The 21,763-nt window shown below is 38.7% G+C and overlaps 1 protein-coding gene across 1 annotated transcript in view; it reads right to left on the bottom strand.

Annotated features, from left to right (window-relative positions):
• The window catches only part of GATB (glutamyl-tRNA amidotransferase subunit B), a 42,198-nt gene that overhangs the window by 18,137 nt on the left and 2,298 nt on the right, over positions 1-21,763 (bottom strand). Inside the window, exons 3-6 of the mRNA XM_005517554.3 lie at positions 8,106-8,219; positions 4,869-5,067; positions 3,782-3,904; positions 766-879 (exon numbers count right to left, since the gene is read on the bottom strand). Of these exons, the coding sequence (XP_005517611.2) occupies positions 766-879; positions 3,782-3,904; positions 4,869-5,067; positions 8,106-8,219 (550 nt within the window). The remainder of the gene's footprint in view (positions 1-765; positions 880-3,781; positions 3,905-4,868; positions 5,068-8,105; positions 8,220-21,763) is intronic.

The following is a 21,763-nucleotide window of genomic DNA, read 5'->3' as shown; positions in this document are numbered from 1 at the left end:
CATCCAGTTCAGTTTTCTTTTGGAGTTGTAACAATCAGCATTTTTTTCCTCATACCCAAGCTGCATCTGAACTTCACACACATCACACACCATGCTCAGTGGAAAGCAATCATCTCCACTGGAGGACACAAAACCACTGCTACCATATTTTAGTACATGCTAGGCACTTAACCACCTGCTTTGTCCTTCTTGTAGGCAGAGGCTTTACTGCAAAAAACTTGCAAACTAACATACCTGCTTTTTCCAGAACTTTTCACACTAAGATTTATTCTGTCAGAGAGCAACACGAGTGGGGCTGCTCCATAAAGAGGGATAAGCCAGGAGTGAAGGGTGACCAGAACCGAGGCCATGCCCTGATGTTCTGGTGCAGTCCCACTAGTCTGAGTGGGCAGGGGCAGGTGCTACTAAGAGTCCTCTGACAGTACCAGTTGAGGTGAGGGGATGAGCTGAGTCCAGGGTTCATTCAGGGAGCTCAGGGAGAAGCAGAAGAAGATAAGTCCTGAGATGGGACTGGGAACAAGGCTACAGAACAGGTCCAAGGTCCTTCAGAAGACAGGACTAAAACTGGCACACCTGTGACACAGCCACTCAGGCAAGGTCTGAAGGTCCCAGCCTGAGCCTAAATGGGACTCCTGTACCCACAGGCAAGGCACATGGAGGAGTCACTCAGGTGAAGATCATCAGGCCACTTAAGGCCAATTACTGCACTCAGGAACCTGCCATCTTTCAGCTCAGCAATGCTCTTGTAATGAAGCAACCGTTTACCTACTGCTTTTGCCAGAAATCGTATGCTATTGATATTCTTCACTTCAGTCCTCACTCCATAAGGCTCTCCAGGGTGATGCACAGAAACATTGGCATCCACTCTCAGCTGACCCTCTGTAAAAGGAAATTTTATTAAGAGAACACTGTACACTAGAGTTAAAAACCATGTCATGCATTAATAAACTGCATGTTATGTGCAGAGCCTTAATAGTAGACTTCTCTATGTTCAGAAAGGAGTAACAACCATTTCATCATAGCTTTCTGTTTGTGATTCCATCTCAAGGCACTGCCTTGAATCATTCAAAATACTTTTAAATCATTGCTCATAATTCCTCTCAGAAAACTGCGTGGTGCAGTGCAGCAGAGATCCTCTAAGCCATACAGTGAAAAGAGCTTCTGATTCACAGCTCTTTAATAAAGGGCAGAATTAGACAAGCAAAGTGGTGGATTGTAAGCTTCCATTCCTCTCAAAGCAGCACAAAAATACCTTTTGGAATTACAATTTGATGGATATATGCTACCCTAGCATGGAATACAAGAACTTAAGGTTATGTTGAACAGATTTACTAAGGTGTTCTTGGAAATTTACAGCTCAAGGACAAAATGTGAGAAGCAGTGGATTTTTTTGGTAATTTTCTTCCTCTCCTTCAAGAAATTGCAATCTTACCCTCCGAAATGTGCCTGGCTGCCAAAAACTGTACAAAGTTTTATATAAAAGCATCATGCACTCTCAGTCCAAAATGGACTAATGTCCTTAAAAATTTTTAATTACTCAACCACAAGGAAATCATAATTGTATCTTTCTAAGTATTGTCTGTCTAAAGACATCTCTTCCAATAAGAAAAGGCTTGCCACATTATCAGCTGCTGGGAATACACAAAGAGGAGAGGTTGTATTACATCCTGGAATGTTAAGAAACATTATTTTCCCCATATTACACAGTGAACATCTGTAGCCTTTCCCTGTATTTTTTTTAAATTCATTTTTTATTTCAGATACAGATAAAGAACAAATGCCTACTGATTGCATACATTATAATATTATAGAATTATAAATGAGAGTGCAAAATGGCTCAGAGTTAAAACTGAAGATGCTAGGGCTTCAGAACCCATTCCGGTCAATGGATTTGAATTGACCGGCAAGGCCTTGGTACAATTTGTAAAAGCAGGCTGGATGACAGCACACTAATTTCCTCTGTCTTCATAGAGCCTTGCCAGCCATGCAAATGAGACAAAGATGCTGGAATGACCCAGTATCCCTTTCACGGGAAGTGTTTTGCATGTGCACCCTCTTTGGGGTGAGACTTGTACTTGTTCCAAATGAGGAATAGTCTTGTCCTGCCCTTGCTTCATTTGAGACATGACCTGTTTCTACTTGGATGTAGGTGTCACGGTGACCAGACAATGAATTTAATCAGGCATAAGCAAAAGACCCAGGCTGCAAAAGTTCCTAAAAGAAACAAAAAAGACCAAGCCAAACAAAACAAAAAAACCACCACCAACAAAAAACCAAAACCAACCAAACAAAAAAAATAAACAAAAAAGGGCTTTTTTTTCTTTGAACCCAGCTTAGTTTTCTTTCATTTTACAATAAAAGCATCTTTTCATGTATTTGTTGTTAATTAAATAACATCTGACAAATCTGGGCACAAGTCTTCAGTGTACATGCAAAAGCCCCAAAAACCTTCACTTAGAAAAAAAAAAAATCCAAATACTTTTATAGCTAACTATCCTGGAAGAAAAATATTTCCAATACTGGGATTCTCATATAAAGTCAGAAATGTCCCTGCGATAAAAGATACCACAATGTAATTCCAATGGCAATCTTAGGCCCAAATTCAGTAGTGAAAAATGATTGTAGAGAGGTATGCCCATGAAGGCCCTTGAAGAAGCATCCAAACTGGCTGCTTAATATTGACAAGTGTGCCTTATTTGACATGTGGGACACTTGTATGAGAAAAGATTCAGAGAAACAGATAATGTCTAGCTATTATTATTTCCCGCTACATTAAATTAAAGCTGCATCAGTAGCCAACATTTATTGGATCCCATTTATTGTGTGATGCATGGAGCACTCTGACTCAGTTTTCCAGGAGACATCCACTTGTATAATGGACTGAATTTGTTGCCAGACACTGAGGCCAACTGTCACAGGCAAAAATATATCTTACACTGTGAACATTAATAAGCAGCTGATAATTGTGGATATGTATGGACAGAATGAATGCCTGAAACCACTTTTAAATTCTTAAGCAGATGTCTGCTATATGCTACCTGTAACCACGGGCTGGCTGTAAATTTTGGTAACATTAAGACTGAGGAAAAAGGGCATGATCTGAATCTTAAAATTAATGAGACACAATCCCCAGTTAGGAGGCTGAATGTAGTCTATGCTTCTGCACACCACCTAGTGTGAAAATCAGGGCCTTAAAATTACAGAAAGAGCTGGTACCAGAAGCAATGCTTCCTGCAAGAGGAAGTGGTCACAGAAAGATAGGTAATCTTGGCTAAAATCAACCCCAGCACCCATTTCTGTACATGCTGTTGTTTACTCCATCTCATCCATGACACCAGCACAAGTTTACTGCCTACATCAATTTTATGACTGAGTCCTGACATTTAGAAGATGATCCATGCTCCCACTACTTTGTCCCTTTGATACTCTACAATTAATCCTTGCTACAGATCTTCTGTGCTGCAGCGCTGTAGCAAGCAAGATGGAAAGAGATGGGGAGAAGCACCACAAGAACCCTGGGGACATTTCTTCCTGCCTAGCTTTATCCTGTAAAATTATTGTGTGAGGAAACATAACATCTAGCACAGCAAAGTTCTGCAGACAAAGGCAGGCCTATAAGCATGGCAGGCATCAGGACAGACTCTGAGGATCGTAAAAATAACAGCTAGAAAGGGCTATGCATTATAAGCAACCACAGAGCAAAATAACCAGAAGCTGTAAAACTCCTGCAAATGCAGAGAATTACTGGTGACAAGGGAACATGCCTTTCTCCCCTCAGTACCTGCCATGACTGCTTGGCTGCTCCCAAGTGTTTGCAGAATAAGCTGAAGCTCTCTGACTGCTGCAGCTGCTTCTTCCCCACAGCACATATCAGGCTCCATGACAACCTCCATGAGACCGACTCCTATGAAGGAAAGAGACAGGATTCAAAAATAGCTTTTGATCTTGGCACATGAGAGTGCAACTGGCTAACACATGAAAGAGCTTGGGCTTCTTAAAAAAAAACCCAAAAAACCATAAACCCCCGTGTATTATTTAGTAACTGTCACAAAGGGCCTAGCTGCTATAAAAAATTTTTGTGTATTTTTTTAAAGTAACGAACTGCACACAACCCTCCACCCTTTGAGGACATGCAGATCGGAAGGACCCATTCCTCTTCTGCCTTTCTCTAGAAGGACTTTCATTTAAAGCCAGTGGGATTCCAGATGCAAATTTACTTTATCTTAAACTAATTTTGGAGCAGGCAGAACTGTTAACAGATGTGGTCTAGTTTTTAGCTTCAGGACATAGCTTTCAAGGTATCTGAGCAGCCACAGCCCTCAGCCTCAATAGACACCAGAGTACTTCATCCCAATCAGTCTAGGCCAGCCATGCTGTACACTCCTTTGGATCGCTCCATCTACAATTTCCAAGTTAAAAGAGAAAATCTACATTTCTTCACAGCTAATAATTAAAAGAAATGTCTGACTCATGCACCAAGAGATTCCAACAGCTGCTCTTTCTATATACAAATTTGATTCACTTGATCTGTTACATCTTATTTTTTATAACAATACATAAGTACAGAGCTTAAATAGCTGAGTGGCTCTATGACTGACACAGTTTTGAGCAAACTGAAGCCAAGAGATTTCTAACATGCTACTGCCAATTGCCAACAACCAAGAGCAAATGGGAAAGGTTTACTGACCATTAAAAAAACCAAGTATTCATCTGTTTCAAGCGTAACAGTAATTTTCATAAATGATTTTTTCAAGGAGAAAGCCATAAAGCTGTTTTTATTTTTTGCCTGTTTCCTGTCATCTATTTACCTTTAAAGACCCATCTTAACCCAAAAGGAAGAGAAAAATAGGGAAGTAATCCAAGCCTACCAGCCCTGTTCAAGTCCACAAGTGTTTGACTCCTTGTGTCATCATGGAGACTTTTTCCACTGTCTTGCTCCAACTGAATTTGTTTAATCCTCACAGTTTTGGTCACCATCTGGCTCATCTTGTTGTCTTTGCAGAGACTGTATGACAGACTTCCATTTACTGCAATAGGAACTCTTTGCTGAGTGATTTGATAGCCAGCCTGTCAACAAAATTAGCTTTATAATCAATTGAAACATTCACTTTTCAGAAAGCAGACCAAGCGCAAATATAATTGACCAAGGACAAAACTGAAAATGCAACATCTTTCATAGCAGCCTACACAAGAGAATACATGCACGTGTAAATTCAAAAGTTACTTTGCTTAGATGGAAAGGAAGCAAGCTAGAAGATGAGTCTAGAATTCAACATAACTGTAAGAAGCTGGAAGTCTTGAAAAAATACAAGGACTTCTCAATAATAGACAAATATAGGACACCATACTAATGCTGAAATAATCAACTCCACAATCTCTTGCCAATTCTCCGATACTGCCCTGGGGCAGGAAATGGACTAGAGGAGGTTCTTCCACGCCTTTAGTTCCATGACCTTGTTACATCTTGTTTGAAGCCAGTTACTGTATTTCCATCCCCAATCTGGGGCTATCACTCATCCTCCCAACAGTCTGCATATCCCTCTCTGTCTGTTCCAAATTGTTCTCATTAGAGGGGAAGAGAGGGAAGGGGTGGAGGTCTGGAAATCAAGAAAATGAGAAAGCTCCATTCCATTAATGTAGCAATTTAAAAGATAAGACACTGCCAGCCCACATGAGGCACATGGCTGATAAATGCCACCTCACGCCTGGGACTCCACTCAAAGGGGAAACTGCTGGCCAAAACAGTGGCTGACAGTGACAAGGTATTGGAATAACTGCAGTGACGTAAAAATAGAGAAGGGAATCAATGGCAGCTGAGGTGGGGTCCCCCTTTGCTTCCTCCTTCCTCACCTACCTATGGCAAATTAAAAAATTTTAAAAAAATTAAAAAAAGTCTGCCAGACACAAATTAATTGGGAGGAGTATTTGTATATTTTGTAGGGAAGATGAGGTTACTCTAAAATGCAGAGATGGTGAATTCCAGGGCACTGGAATGGAGAACAGTGGTCTGGCCCTGTCAACACCCCAATTTATATATGCAGTGAAGTGCATGACCTACTAGACATGATCACTGTAAGAAAAATAATAACTGACTCTGCAGCCTATGCTAATCACAGGCTCTTCTCAACTCCTAAAAGTTCTCATTAAAATGATTTTTTAAAAGGCTGATATATTGAGTGACAATAAATAATACGAATCCCATTTCCCATCCAAAGCCCTGTTTTCAGGAGTAACAATAATCCCATTGTCAAATGACCCTAAGAGCTGGATTTATCGGTTCTATTCAGCTCATTAGCCTAAACTCTGCATCTTATTACAGGGTTCCTGACTAGACTGCTCACTATGAAATGCAGGTCGGGCAGTTTATTGTCAGCGCTTAAACTGCAGAAGTCAGTCAGTAAAAAGCCAGAACAACATGTTTCAAGCTAATAAAATGTGTCAGCATCTCCCTGACTAAATCTCCATGCTTATGTGACCAGATGATTCTGTAATTCATGTCTGCAGAGTCCCACAGTTTCTTCCATCTCAACTGCTCTCTTGGACACATGGATGTGGATTCTTTCCCAGGACAACATTCACCCATATAGCTGCTATCAGTAAGCTGACAGCAGCAGACATCACAAGAATATGAGTGATTTCAGTTTAACAGAGTAAGTGCTAAAGGTAATTTGCAAACAATTTGTCTATGATGTTTTTGATGTTTCTTTACGACATGTAAAGGAATTTCGAAAGTCATATTTATTTCCCACTATTTCACCTTTTTACCCTTCAGGTCTTGAAATGGGTTTTAAGATAGTTCTATATGCTTAAAAAAAAGTATTGGCAATTCAAACCGCTAAGTTCGCTTTTCACATTCCCAGCAGGTCACTGCATAGCTCCCAGTAAAAGGGCTTCTAAATGACTTACAAATATTTGCAACATTATCCCCAGAAACCAAATCAAAATTATAGCAGCTTCACAGAAGAGCCAAAAGTTCCCAACCCAGAAGAGAATAAAACAAATCTCTTCTGAGATCCAGGTCTCCAGTGGACAACTCTAATACAATTCTGTTTCTAAGGTGGGAAGCAATTGTATTTGAAAATGTTTTCTTTAATCTCAAAATATTTTCAGTGCCTGAACAAGAGTGGGAAAGAAAGTAATTTGGTTAATAATACAGCACCTCTACAGATTCACCTGGGATCTGAGAGGTTTCCCTTCTGCTTCTCTGGATGTCTGAGACTCCTCACCTAAAGAGAGGACAAGCTAACATGCCTGATTTTTCCTCAATAAAATAAATGCACATATTTTTCTTTTAATGTCATCAAATCTTCACCCCCAAAACACCAAAACTAAAAATAGCTTCCTCCCTTCGACAGATCAGTGTTAAACTGAACATTCAGTACAAATAAGCTCATGCAAAAAAGAAGTTAAAAATCAGCAAGGTTTAATACCATTACAGAGAAAAAAAAGGCTCAAACACTGCTGCATCCTGTTGCAAGGACTGAACTCAGGTTCTTAAACTATTTCAATATTTCTGCATCCATATCAAATGCAGCAAAATACATCCGACTTACCTTCTACACAATATGAAATCAACCAAAAAAACCACACTGCAAAGATTCAACTTCTCAATAGCTTTGGTTTTTTCATTTATTGGAATCATGACCGGGAAAGTTTTGAAGGGAAATTAAATATTTTTAGGTCCCTAAGCACACACAATAAAGACACTACTGTGTTTATTCTACTGGAGCCTGTGTTACTTATACATTCACTTTAAATGAAGGACTTTTATCAGATTGCTTTTACCCTAACAGACTATTAGTACAAAACACCAGGAATGGACAACTTAAGGCACAAAGCAGCTCCAGCTCCCAATCTAATTACATTAGGCTACTGGAATTGTGCAGCTAAGAAAGGAGTCAGCAATCAGAGCAATCATATTCAATCAGTGAGCACCAGGGTACAGCTGCCTATTCCATCAGGGCACAGTGCAGCATCCTGTTGGGGTGAGCAGAGCACTGACTGAAAACAGAAAAAGCATCTCTGCACTCCTCCCCTACTGCCATCCCTACTCCAGACTTGTCCCTCCTACAGCCCAGGAGGGACCAGCCATGCTGCATACTTACAGGCAGATCTGCATAGAAGTAGTGCTTTCTGTCAAACAAGGACTTCTTGTTTATGCTGCAGTTGAGAGCCAGGCCTGTCATCACTGCTGCTTCTACACATCTCCTGTTGAGAACCTAAGGAAACATGACACATGGTTTTGCTCAGATACTCAGTATGTTACAAATGTGTCTCCCACACACTGCCTTATAAGGAGCATATATTCAATTTCACTTGCCTTCAGTCATCATTAGATCTCTTTCTTTGTGTAGGTAGTTCTTATTCATCATTAAAGTTGTGGTAGCTATAAATCTGCAAAGCTTTAAGATGAAAAAACAAGCTATTCAGTCATTTTGTCATACCACATATGGAGGTGTGCACTGTTCTGGCTTGCTACTTTTGCAAACACTCAGTGCTTTTGAATCTTTGAGGGTACAGGAGACAAATCACAGCCCATGATAACTGACTTGTAACCAGCTGTCAGCTCATACTGGGAATTTGAAACACAGGGGATTTGCATTAGGGACTGCAGTGCTGTTACAATAGAACACTTCAGAACACCTGTAACCACAGAACCACAGTGAATTTATGAGTAGCTACACATAGCATAGATTTTAATGCTTTGCTTAACCAGGATAAAATGATGCACACTTACACCTTTGCTAAAACAGAACCCAAAAGATAGCAACTGACCCATGGCTGCAAGTATACACATTTCCAGCACCCTAGAAACCCATGTCATTAAGGTTTTTTGCAGAATGCCATGTGATCTAAAGATCCAGCAAGGTCTTCACAAAGAAATAAAGAGTTAAATGCAGTTTTTCACCATGGGCTCATGATTCTCAGCACTACACCCTTCCATCTTCTCAGCAGGGTCAGGATCCAGAGGAGAAAGAAAATTTCACTCCAAAAACTACTGACAAATGATGTTTTTTTCAGATGTGCTCTCATTAATTTAACAGTTCGTTTAACTAACATCAAATAGATGAAACTGAAAAGGAAAAAAGACTGAATTTGTCTTAGTACAATTCTGACATGCTCACACTTACAGCATTTTGAAACAGGAACAGAACTTTATCCATCTTGTTCTGCACTGTACAGCTGCCAAGAAGTCTATTTCCAGCAGGACCATTAAAGGAGCACATTATGTAAAAGAATGTACATGACTTCATCTGCATTGACCAGAACATAAAAGGCTTAAATAATGTTTTCTTCCATGTTTCTGACAGTATTTACTTTTTATATTCTCCAGCCTGATTTCTGAAAACATATTAAGCAGCTGTACATTTCCCATCATCCCACATCTTCAGCCAGAAAACGGATCTCTTTATTTTACTCATTTAGTTTTCAAAAATCAAAATAGTACGAGAGGATATGGGCAACTCTTCATGTAACAAAAACTTTAAAATTGCTTATACAGAAAAGAAATTAAATATTTAAGACATTTAACAAGGGAACTTTCAGATCTTTAGTGTAGCTATATACGGCTAACTAGAACACATCATCTGTTCAGGCATATTTTACTTATTAAAAAATTTAAGAGATACATAAAGCAAATTCTAGACAAGCAAAAAGAAAGAACAATCTCCCTTTGAAATACCAATCCACAGCAAAATGCACACAATTAGTCTTGACTCTAAAGAAAATTGGTAACTACAAAGTAATAATTTATTTTAGTAGCATAACTGCAGTTCATTGTATAGTAGATACTCCTGTTTTCAATAATTAAATGCTTCCAGACAGTACAGACACTTTTTTTTTTACTGTTTAAGGAATTCTGTAACAGTGGTAGTCAAACTGTTCAATGTTTAAAATATCTTCATATTTCTAAATACACAGGCAAATTTCCTCTTACTAAAGCCTTATGGCACAATCCAGTTCAGCTTTACAAATTAGTGAGGCCCTTGCCAGTCAGTCCTTTAAAAACTGGCCACCAGAAACCCATTAAGCTTCCATAAGGAGTGGGAGACTCAAAACATCACTGCTTCAAAGCAGTGAACAAATACCTTGCTACAGTTCCTGATGGCGTGGGGGTTGTGAGTGACTGCAATCAGCGAACAAGACAAAACCCAACTCCCGAGTCACAATTAGTGAAAGCTTCGATAGCACTTCACTGCTCTTCAATTTTTACTTCCAACAGGGTAGTGTGGATCTTATTCATTGTCCTAAGGGATAACACTGTTTTGAGGTGAAAAGAAATAATCCCCACATATATATATTACTTAAACCAGAGAGAATCTTTTGCTCTACTGCTGATGAAACATTTTGGTGGCTCTGGGGAAAAACTGGCATAAAAACATGAAGTACTGATTATTTTTTATGTAGTATTACTAAGCATTTAGGTGACTCTGATGTGTAAGTGTCCCCAGTGTACCAGATCATAGTAGCCAAATCATTGTTTATGCACCATTACTCATTCAACTTCCCGTGCTATTCCTTCACTGATGTCAGTGGTGAGAGAAGGCTTTGCAAAGCAGATCTTTCCTGCTATGGCACACTGAGATGGCTGCCATGCCAATCCGCTTCCTCTGCCCTGTTTGCCTTTAAAAAAACAACCCAAACCCAACCAGATGACCTTCTTCTTCAAAAATCAAAACCTATCTAATACTGCTTCATATCTGAAGTGACTTTTACTACCCACTGCCACGACCAAGGCTGTAAGCACAAAGCAGAATTGCTTAAGCAAACTACTACCTTTCCTTCAAACAAGCCTTGCTTTTCAAATAATCTCCAGTGATAAACATCAATTCAGTTCATGAAACTTCCCATACTAATGACCCAGAGTAAGTCCTCCAGCTTGTTTATGCAGTAAGCTGTTATTAAGTTGACAGCTTTGACTAGCACCAAAGATTTAAATTACTGGCTTGAACTGACAAGCTGCCTGTCTGCTATGTTAGCAAAGTGCTGGCCTTGAAAGCAAGCTTTTTAGTTCCTGCAGTAGCTATGGACAAAACACAATAGTCCATAAAGACTTCTTCATAATTTCTGCTCTTCTAAATTGGAAGCATCCCTCCTAGTATTTGAAGAAAATCCTAGAGAGCTATTACAAAAGGAAATGTAGATTGTTTGTATTGGAAACTCATTAGAAACCTTAACAATGGCATCACAACACCAGCACCATTTCCCTTGTAGCTATGGTCTCCTGCCACAGCACCATGGTAACTGAGCACTAAAGGAATGAAAGAACAGTCCAACCAAGATCTCTCTATTCCTGCTACTTGTCTATTCTTTACATCTAGACCACAAGTGGAAAGGCTCCTTTTAAAAATTTATCTTTACTTTCAAGATCAGTTTAGTCAAGACCTTAGTTTTAAATACAATATTCAATAGCTATTCAAAACTATACATAATACCTTCAGCAGAAAAAATTCCCACCAAAATCAATTTTCTAACATCTTTTTCTTTAACAACAGGTTTAATCCTTATAGAAATATATTAAAGAAAGCTGGCACCTTTTTACATAAATATGTATGTTTCTATATTTAATAAATTAGCATGTTTAGATTTTATAGAGGGTAGGTAGGATAACTGGGAAAAAGAAAGAAAAAATATCTAAATTACTCTCCTGGAAAAAGTTTATTTTTGCTACCTTTTGCAAAAAAAACCCCAATAATCTCTGCAGTAACATTTGCACCCAGGAAGCCTATCTTACAGAAGAAAATATTCCTTGTACTAAAAACGACAAAATCAAAATAATTCCCCCAAAATTTGTGAAGTTTTTGATTCTAGGTCACACATTTTAATAAAATAGACTTAATATTCACTGGCTATCTTAAGACCTTCAATCCTACTTACAATCATGAAAAAAATCAGCATTAATCAGATTACCTACAGGACTGTTTATCTAAGAAACATTTAATTTTAGCTCCTTTTCATTCAAAATAATATCTGAAGGAAGGAAGTAGTACAATGTACTCAGCCAGCTCTCTGTAGACCAGACAGTAATCTTTAGAAACCTCAACAGATATATCTAATCACATTTTCAAGTACTTCTATTTCATCTCACTCTGATTTTTATTTGCTTCTACTAATGGATATACTCAGTCTTACTATTCTAGCTGAGTTAAAAGTACCAAATTGCTGCAATATATGGTTCTTTGAAGTGCAATCATAAGTTAAACTTCAAAATAGAATACCCTTATATGTACTTAGTCCCAGTGTAATTGTGGCTGTTCAGTCTGACACTGTAGATGAGTACTTACTGCTCTGCAGCATTCTGCCTTGGCATCCTCCCACACACAGAGAAGGGACCAACTGGAGCTATGCATGTACAGAATGTACATAAAATAAAACAAGAGCTGACTATTTCTTAAATTTACTTCAATAGGTTACAACCAGACTCCCTCCCCCAAAGCATGCAATAAAAAATTAAAAATCAAGATAACTTAAGTCCTGTCATTTGTTAGGTGTTTAAAGAACCTACATTCCAAAACTTGAGGAATCAAATTTCAGAGAAATTTTTAAAAGCTTCAGTTTAGTGTCCTCTGCACTTAGTCCAGTATGCTACTTCATAGCATGTTTGCTGCCCTAGTATGAGCATTATGTTATTTCCCCCAAGGAAGGGGTTAAGACAGAAGGGGAAGAGGCACCAGACATTTTAAACTGAGATCTTAGCTTTATCAAAAGAGATTCCAGCTTAAGAGAACAAAATGGCAGCTCAGAAACTGAAACAACGAAAGTGAGGAGGGGCATTAAACATACTTATTGCACTTTGTAACTTTACTTTTCCATAATCCGGTACCAAAGCTATACATTGCTATACAAAACATATTATTGCTAACCTTGTCCAGTGGCAAAGTTGCCTTGTGGTGAAGCAGCACACAATGATTCCAGTCATATCTAAAAACCAAGCAATTCTGCCATCAAGAAGTACTCAACTGCCAAACACACTACTTCAGGTGTACTCAACAGAATAAGAGGGCACACTTTCTCAAAGCTGAAGAGCTTGGCTGAAAGCTTGTTTCACAAGGCTTAGGATGAAGGAAGCACCTTCCAGTGTTAGCGATGACCAGAAAAATGCAGCAGCAGTAGGGAAAAATGCTGACCCCCTGGGAGCAAGAAAAACAGAAGGTAACACCAGATACAAACATATTTCAATAATGACAGACTTTAAGGTTTCTCAGCCCAACAGGAGTTGCTAGAAGAAACACAGAAGGAAAAGCCCATTCAGACCACTGAGTGGGCAAAGTGCTCAATGGTGTCAATAGAATATATTTGTTTTCTGGGTAGCAGCCAATCCAGATCATATTCTGATGTTTTCTGATCAGCAACATCTAAAAACAAATAAAATTCTACCCTGCAGAACCAGTTCCAAGGAGAGCCCACAGAGAAGACAGGACAATGCAATGGTGATATAGTGGTTCATGAAACTCATAACTAAATGCTATGCTTATGTGGTGTTTCCATAAAGAATTCCAGGACCTCTCTAACATCCATGCTCTCCCTTGTTGATATTAGTCTTCTGCATCTGCCACATGGCATTTTCTGACTGCTCATAAGGATGCTCCCTCTCTAATGCCAGCTGTAATTTAAATCACTGCTAATGCTATATGATCCAGGGCACATTTAATGCAGGAAGATCCAGTGATAACATTTCACTGCTGCTGGAGGTAGGAAACTGAGCAATGGCTAAAACTTAAATTACAGACTATGAAGAAATCCAAAGGGAAGAAGATGTTTAAGGAGAACCATCTCAGACCTTTCTTCCTACACTGAGTTTCAGGAAAAAAAGGCTTTTGAATGTGCATATCATCTGCCTTCTCCAACATAACATAGATTTTTTTAATTTCTTAAATGAAGACAGAGCATTTAGGACAAAATAGCTTGTAAACCAACTCCTACCCTGTTTCTCTTTGCAGATGGTCCTTTGCTCGTAGGCTTGGTGAGAGCTAACTCCATGGTTTTCTGAGTCGTAACAAATTCTGGTCTTTGATACCCATTTACTGTCATTTTCTATTATTTCTAAGTCTTGGCTATCTGCCCTCTGCTCCTTCTTGCAATTTTTGTGTGTCTGAGAGCCCACACTAAATGCACATTAAACTCTCAGCCGTTTGCTCCGACTCTCTCATTCCTTTTTTCTCCAACAGCTATCTCCCAAAACATGCTTATTTGTTCTCAGCCATCAGGCTGACCCAGATCTCTTAAGAGAGCACAATATACAAATTTGGAATAAACCACTAGTGGTATTTTACACATAGGTAAAAGATTCTACTAATTCAGGAAAACATAATGCAACAAGTCTTGCCAAAAGCTATTAAGAAATTATTTGAGAGAAATTGTAACAGAGAAAATGGTAATTATTTGCTTTTAATAAAAGTTGTTTTGCAACAGCAGAACCAACAGAGATTAATTTCCTTTAAATAATATCCCTAGTTTTTTTTACCTAAGCAGTGACTCCAAAACTCTCCTGTGACTCACCCATCTTCTCATTTCATCAAAATCCCAAAATGAGTATAAAGTGTCACAAGTATCTGAAGAGCAGCAGCCCAAAATAAACTGAGATCACAGGGGAGACTAAATTGATAATTTCTTCTTTATATCCTTGCTATAATATTCATAACAACTCTCTACAAGCCTAAAATTTTTTTGAGGAAGATTTGGCAGAACTTGGCAGCAAAACTGCGTAACAAGCATTTCTGTGTAGAAATTAACAGCCCTTCCTTGTGGCGAAATCTGCATATGTAACTAATAAACATCACTTGCAGAAGTTTACACAATACTCTCAAAATCAAATACACTCATATTTAAGGTGGCAAGGTAACTGATAATCAGAGAGAACACAAAGAAATTAATTTTACCCCAGGAACCAATTACAGTCTAATTGTGCCAATATAAGTTTCAAACAAAATACAAAAACCTGACAGTTATGCAACATTACTCACCAGACAGCTAACCAGGAAGATAACAAAGGCCCAGTCTACAATTATCCGTCATTACTGTTGGACAATGCTTCCCTAAACACCTTTTAATGAAAAACTCTTCAAAGAAATAATTGCTAAGAAGAAGAATGAAGTATCAAGAGGTCCATTTGCAAAGTTAAAATGCTAAGAAATTGGTAGAACCTCAAAACTTTTGCTTAAGAGAGGGCTGTTTACATACACATATAGGCAACATAGCACCTCGGATTTCCTCAAATGGAGTCATCTCTAGATTCAGACTGTCTACATACTGGGAGAAAATGAAATAAAATCAGTATCTTAAGGATGCCAGAACACCTATAGTGACTGATAACAGAGGTAATAGAAATTTGCAAAAATAAATCCCCTCTCAGGTCCAACTTAAAGAAATTCCCAGCCCAATGAGAAAAGCTAATGCAAAAAGCTAATGTGCATTTCAGCAGCCATTTCCAAATGAATTCAGAAAGCGGGTACATTGATATGTCATGCAGGGGTTGTGCTGTCCAAAAGTGTCAAAGATGGCAGAACAACTGCAGTAATAGGACTGTGTGAAATAAAGGAAACAAGATACTGCCAACTCCTGCTCCCACATGAAGAAGTAGAAAAATACCTGTGTAAAACAAAAGGTAAAGCAATTAAAAAGAAACAACACAAGAGGTAAAAGAAAATACACAGGCAACATCACTGGTGCATTGAAGGATCTGCTGAAATAGGTGATAGCTAGATGTTGTATCAACTTCATGCCATTCTAACTGGCAAGTTTGCATCAGCCACAGGGACCTGTTAAGGATGAAGAGTAAAGCCAACAAGAACAGAGAGCTCAACACTTACTGAGGTGCTAAGGAAACAGCCCAACCTGAATTGTTAGCCTTGACAAAAAGATTAAAACACCCAGAATGAGGGTCAGAAATACTCATAAATATATAAGACATAGCAAAAAGTGAGAGAAAATGTTACAAGAGACTCCTTCAAAGCTTGACAGAGAAGAAACAAATGTCACAAAATACTTCAATACACAGCAGAGCAGAGACATCTCCAGAAAAAATGGCCTAAGTATGATATCAAGTTGAGCTAAGCAGCTGCAGCAATGGAGGAAATATAATATTTCTCAGACCCCAGTGAAGAAGTTTGGTTTCAGAGGTAAACCTGGGGCTGTGAATGATCCTATGGAACACAAAGAAATAGAATGAGAAACAACCTGCACCATAACCCAGTCCTGAAAGTCACCTGAAGCCATCTAATGATCTTTCAAAGGCCTCTTCTGACCAATACAACAGCTTTGAACTGATTAATAGTTTGAAATTATGTAGGCAGACTTAAACTCATCATGAACTTGGACATTTAAGGGTCTGTGAACCACAAAGGCATCCTCAGGGAGGATGGTTTAAAAGGCTAATTCACTCCTCTAGTCTCTTTCTAAATTATTTGGGATTTTCTTTATAGAAGCTTTCTGGACTGAAAGCCCAGCAAGCTGGGACTGTGTGAGCAAGAAAAGGCTCTCAAGCACTGACCATACAATGCATGTTGCAAACCCAAATATTATCAGGAAAGAAAGGACTGCAACAGAAAAGTACCATCAAATTCTATTAAAAAAAAGTACTCTTTTTTCTCCTAAGTACAATTACAACAGTTTTAGTAAAATAAGTAATGAGGAGTTTAAATGAATCTAGACATAGGTAAATGGCTAAAACAAGCATGAACTCACTTTTTTCATCGGGCATTGACACTAATTTATTTTTAGAGGAGAGCTCATGGATACAAAAACCTAGCCATCATATGATTTCAAAGAAAAGAAGAAAATGTATGTAATGGAAGCTAAAAATCATCCATACAATGATCAGAAGATTGTTCAGTTCCCCATGAAAAGTGCATGCAATTAAAACTGTAGTTATCAAAATCAAGATATGAAGCAGGCTTTTTTTTCAAAACAGAGTAGTACAAGAAGGTAGTAAATTCACATGCATGCCAGCAAAAATGTCAAAACAAAACTGAAACCACAAGTTGGTAAAGCAGCTGTTGCAATCACCAGACTTAACAGGCACAGGATATATATAAAAAAAAATAAATCTAGTTTCAAGCTGTAAAATATAAATTCTGGTCTCAAATGCTGTTTCTGTTCCAGTATGAATAGCTGACAGACAGATCCACCAAAATCTCACACAAACCTCTCAGAGCCTTTGAAAGCAAATGCATCAGATAAATCCGATATATTCTGATGAACTGTAGATGTTATTTAAGTCTGGTAATCCATCACCCAAAACATCTGGAAAAACACTGGGTACCTGCCACTGCTAAGAACAGATGGAAACACCCTCTATAATCCCAAACTGGGTATTAATCCTGTCACATGCCTGGGCAGCCCCCTCAGCAGCCCTGCACTGCAAGGCAACAGCCTGATCCAGGTGCTCTCAGTGACTGTGCAGTGCTGCGCCAGCTTCGGACAAGCCCGAGCCTGGAGCTGAAAGTGCCAGAAGTGCAATGCCAGAAGGAACAAGGGCTGATAGCTGCTCTAGCACTGCTCTTTTCCATGAAAAGGAGTGATTTGATTGCCCAAGTGTTTCTGAAAAGCCTATTGTAAAAAAAAAAAACCAAAAAGATAAAACAGATGCTGTTCACACTAAGAGGAGAATGAAATTCAAATGCGTGAGAAGATACAAAAAAATTCAAAGTATTTAAGACTGTAGGTCTAATATTCATTCAAATCTTATTAATTTAAACTTGGGTTATGTAAATCCTAGATTATTTCTTTATATTCTTGCATACAAAGGATTGCCTACAATAGGATCATGGTTTCACTTCAGTCATGCAGGAGACAAACGTGAAATGTGCGACAAAGACTAAACACTGACAAAAAGGTTTCAGCCTTTAGCTGCTAGATCTACTATTTTATTTCTCTGGCTGAGCTATAATTAACTTTTAGTCAACCACCTTCATCATGAAAATAGATAATCATGGATTCTTTCTCTGTGAGCCCAGTTTTAGCTTTAAAAAGCTTTCTAAAGCCTCTCAGAATTTTCATATTGGGAGGGCAACCACCTTTATGGATTCTCAGAAGAATTTTAGTCCAGTCTGCAGTCTAGTGCACTATTTGCTAGCATGTATAGAATAGGTTTTCTGAAGATACCACACCAAGATCATTGTCAAGTCCATTCACAAGGTAAAAACCCCAAGCTTTTGCAAATTTCATTACATGAAATGAAATGAAATATACATAGTCAGATGTAGCCCAAACTGTCAGTGAACAAGGAATTGGCTGGATGGTGGCACTAAAAGAACTGTGGTCAACAGTTCAATGTCCAAGTGGAGACCAGGGAAGAGTGGTGCTCAGGAGTTACTTTAGGGACTGGAGCTGTTTAATGTCTTTGTCAGCGACAGGGACAGTGCGATCAGGTGCATTCTCAGCAAGTTGGCTGATGACAACAAGCTGTGTGATGTGGTCAACATGCTGGGGGGCAGGGATGCCATCCAGAGAGATCTGGGCAGGCTTGAGAAATGGGGCTGTGCAAACCTCATGAAGTTCAACAAGGTTAAGTGAAAAGTCCTGCACCTGGATTGGGGCAATCCCAAGCACCAATATAGGCTGGGCAGAGAGCCCCAAGGAGAAGGACTTGGGGGGGTTGGTTGAGGAAATGTTCAGCATAAGCCAGCAAAGCAAACTTGTAGTCCAGAAAGCAAACCATTCTCTGGGCTACATCCAAAGCAATGCAGGCAGCAGGTCAAGGGAGAGGATTCTGCCCCTCTGCTCCACTCTTGTGAGCTCCCACCTGGAGTGCTACATCCTCCTCTGGGACTCCCAACATAAGAGGAACATGGACCTACTGGAGAGGGCCTGAGGAGGAAGATGACCAGAGGGCTTGAACACCTCTCCTGTGAAGATAGGCTGAGAGTTGCAGTTCTTCAGTATTGAGAAAACTCCAGAAAGACCTTACAGCACTTTCTAGTACCTAAAGAGGGCCTACAAGAGAGCCAGAGGGACATTTTACAAGGACTTGTAATGATAGGACATAGTTTTAAATTGACACAGGTTAAGTTTAGATTAGATGTTACAAATAAATTCTTTACTGTGAGGGTGTTGAGGCACAGGCTGCCCAGAGAAGCTGTGGCTGCCCCATCCCTGGAAGGGTTCAAGGCCATGCTGGATGGATCTCTGAGCAGCCTGGTCTAGTGGAAAGAGTCCCTGCCCATGGCAGGGGGACTGGAACCAGATGAGGTGTAAGGTCCCTGGCACTCAAACCATCCCATGATTCTATAATCATTTTTTTCCTTCTCATGCCAAATAGGAGGGCACCTGCATAGCTCCTCTTGCCTGTAGCTGTCTCTCAGAGGCACTTTATGAGAATAACACAGTGAAATGGCCACTGTGATGAGCATCCCAAGGCCTACTGGCAGCAGAAGCATAAAATAAGCTGTAACCTTACAGGAAGCAAATATAAAAAGGAAAGCAGGAGGAGAGGAGAAACACATTCTTCTAGTTTCACCTCTCCTGTGTAAAGCACAGCAAAGGCTCTCACCAACACTGTGACCCAGAAATGCACAGCAACATGAAAAGCTCCCTTCAGCACCATCACTTCTGGTCCCACTGTGAAGGAGCAAATACTAGGACAGCTCTCTATCACAACCATCTTGTTGTCACACAGTAAATTTAAATCCCTGTGACACTGAAATTTCAGCATAGTTGTCAGGTTAAAATAGCAGTCATTCCCTTCTAGAGACAGCACAACTACGGTATAAAAACTTTGCTGCTTTTTTTTTTTTCATTTTTCAACAAAATGGAGTCCGAAGGAAAGGCCAAATATTTATCTTCTAAGCAGTCTTATTAGGCTATAATTTAACATTTATTAGAATTGCTTTTGTTGTTTTGTTTTTATTCTACAAGTACTCTGAATTTTCAAATATTCAATCTTTCAAAATTTACCAAAATCCAATTCTGCTTCAGACACTATTGCCATGTACAAATTTACACAAAGAAAGCAAACCCATCTGATTCCAGAACAAATGCTGGTCTCTCAGCAGCAGCAGGTACAATGGGAAAATAAAGCTATGACTACTGACTGGATTTTGCATCACATTCTAACATGCAGGAACATGTATTTTGTAACATCCACTTTCAACTCTATTTTCACCAGTAAAAAAGAAAAATCTTTTCTTTGTATAGATAAAAGCAGCTAGAAGAACCTAACATAGAATCACTACTTTAAAATTAAGCCAACCGTTCTGGATTTTTTCTTCTGAAGTACAGTTATTTTCTCTACCAAAGCCCACATGTACTGGGGTCTTCTTACAAAGGTCATACCGAGCCACATTTTAAAGCCTCATTAATAAAGAAAAAAGACACACAAATACTCTGCACCCTTGATACACAGTAACATACAGAAAAATTAAACTCCTCACAAATGCTCATTTTTGTTCACTCAAGATCAGTTTTTCTACTTGACTGAAGATAAGCATTAGACAATTTAAGAGAGTTTCTGTGCATTAACAGAAGGTTAAGTAGAAGGTCCGAAACCAGAATCTTGAACTCTTTTGGATTTTCTGACTAACCTAGCTGTGTCCCCAAATGAAAGGAACTAATTTTCTGTCTTAAAGTCTAGCTAGACTCTTCTAAAACCAAATTATTGCATAAGATTCCCATTATCTCTGCAAAGTTTTCAGAATTTCCATATAGTTAGATCTGAAACTCAGCTCTGAACTGCCACTGCAACCAGAGAGAAGTCCCAATTTTATCAGCATCTAAACTGCACTTCCTTAGTTTTCAATACCTTTGCAAATACAGAAATAAAAATAAAATAATAATAACAACGTAATTTTTCTTTTAAAGGATCATAACATATATCAAGACCCTAGGAATACAGCCACAAATTAGTTCTCAATTTTAGATTATCTGAGGCTGTTTTATGGTGATGAAAAGCTTCAATTAGATTTAAATACATCTCTGTAACTGAAATTCAAATCTGCACTTTAATGAATATAGTCAGTACTTTAAATAATTAGTCTCTATTATAGGCTCTGCAGAGTTGTTGCATGTGGCAATGCTAAGTCTATTAAATATTTATTTCCAATGTATTGTAAGAGCTTATGTTATAACTTCTTAACTTTTATTTTTATATTAAACTTGTTAGATACTCAAGAGAATTCTACAGCAGTACTGTCATAGCCATCAGTTATAATTAAGCTGTGAATTCAAACACTTATTAAGTTTTCACTAATAAACCTTATTGCTAAGTGCTAGCTAGTTATTCTGACCTATTAATCCCCAATGTCTCACACAGATTACTTTTTTTTAATAATTGCTTTGCTCTGGAAATAGGAATGGTTAACACTTTCCTAAATTGGAGACTTTCTACTCAGGAAGCAATGTAACTCCTCAGTGAGACATTCCAAATGGCAAATGACAGCTACATAAACAAACATGTGGCAAAATAACATCAAATAGCCACTCAGAAATCTAAGATGGTCTTCTCTCACTGGGCTTTAGGCATCTCTCCTATTTAAGGAATTTCCTGTGTGGCATACTAACTAAACACACCCACTCTAGCCTCAAAGAAATACCACAATCTATTTCACTGCATTGAAGAGACACTCCTGATTTTTTCTCCTTTGCAGGGGATATAAAGTATCTGAGGCAATAACTAGGGAGTGAGGAAATTGAAAAGAAACAGTTCTAGGCATCTCATGTTATGAAACAATCAGAAATTAGATAAGTAAGGAAAAGTAGTCATATATATGAATTTCGTCAAGTCCTGGGAAGAATAAAATATTAATTAGAAACATATGCAAAAGTTGTC

Source organism: Pseudopodoces humilis, chromosome 6 (assembly GCF_049639895.1).
Source record: "Pseudopodoces humilis isolate 2021_Gansu_Grassland_sample_001 chromosome 6, ASM4963989v1, whole genome shotgun sequence".
NCBI lineage: Eukaryota > Metazoa > Chordata > Aves > Passeriformes > Paridae > Pseudopodoces > Pseudopodoces humilis.
Note: the sequence above shows the minus strand (reverse complement) of the source record. Positions and strands in the feature narration are given on the sequence as shown.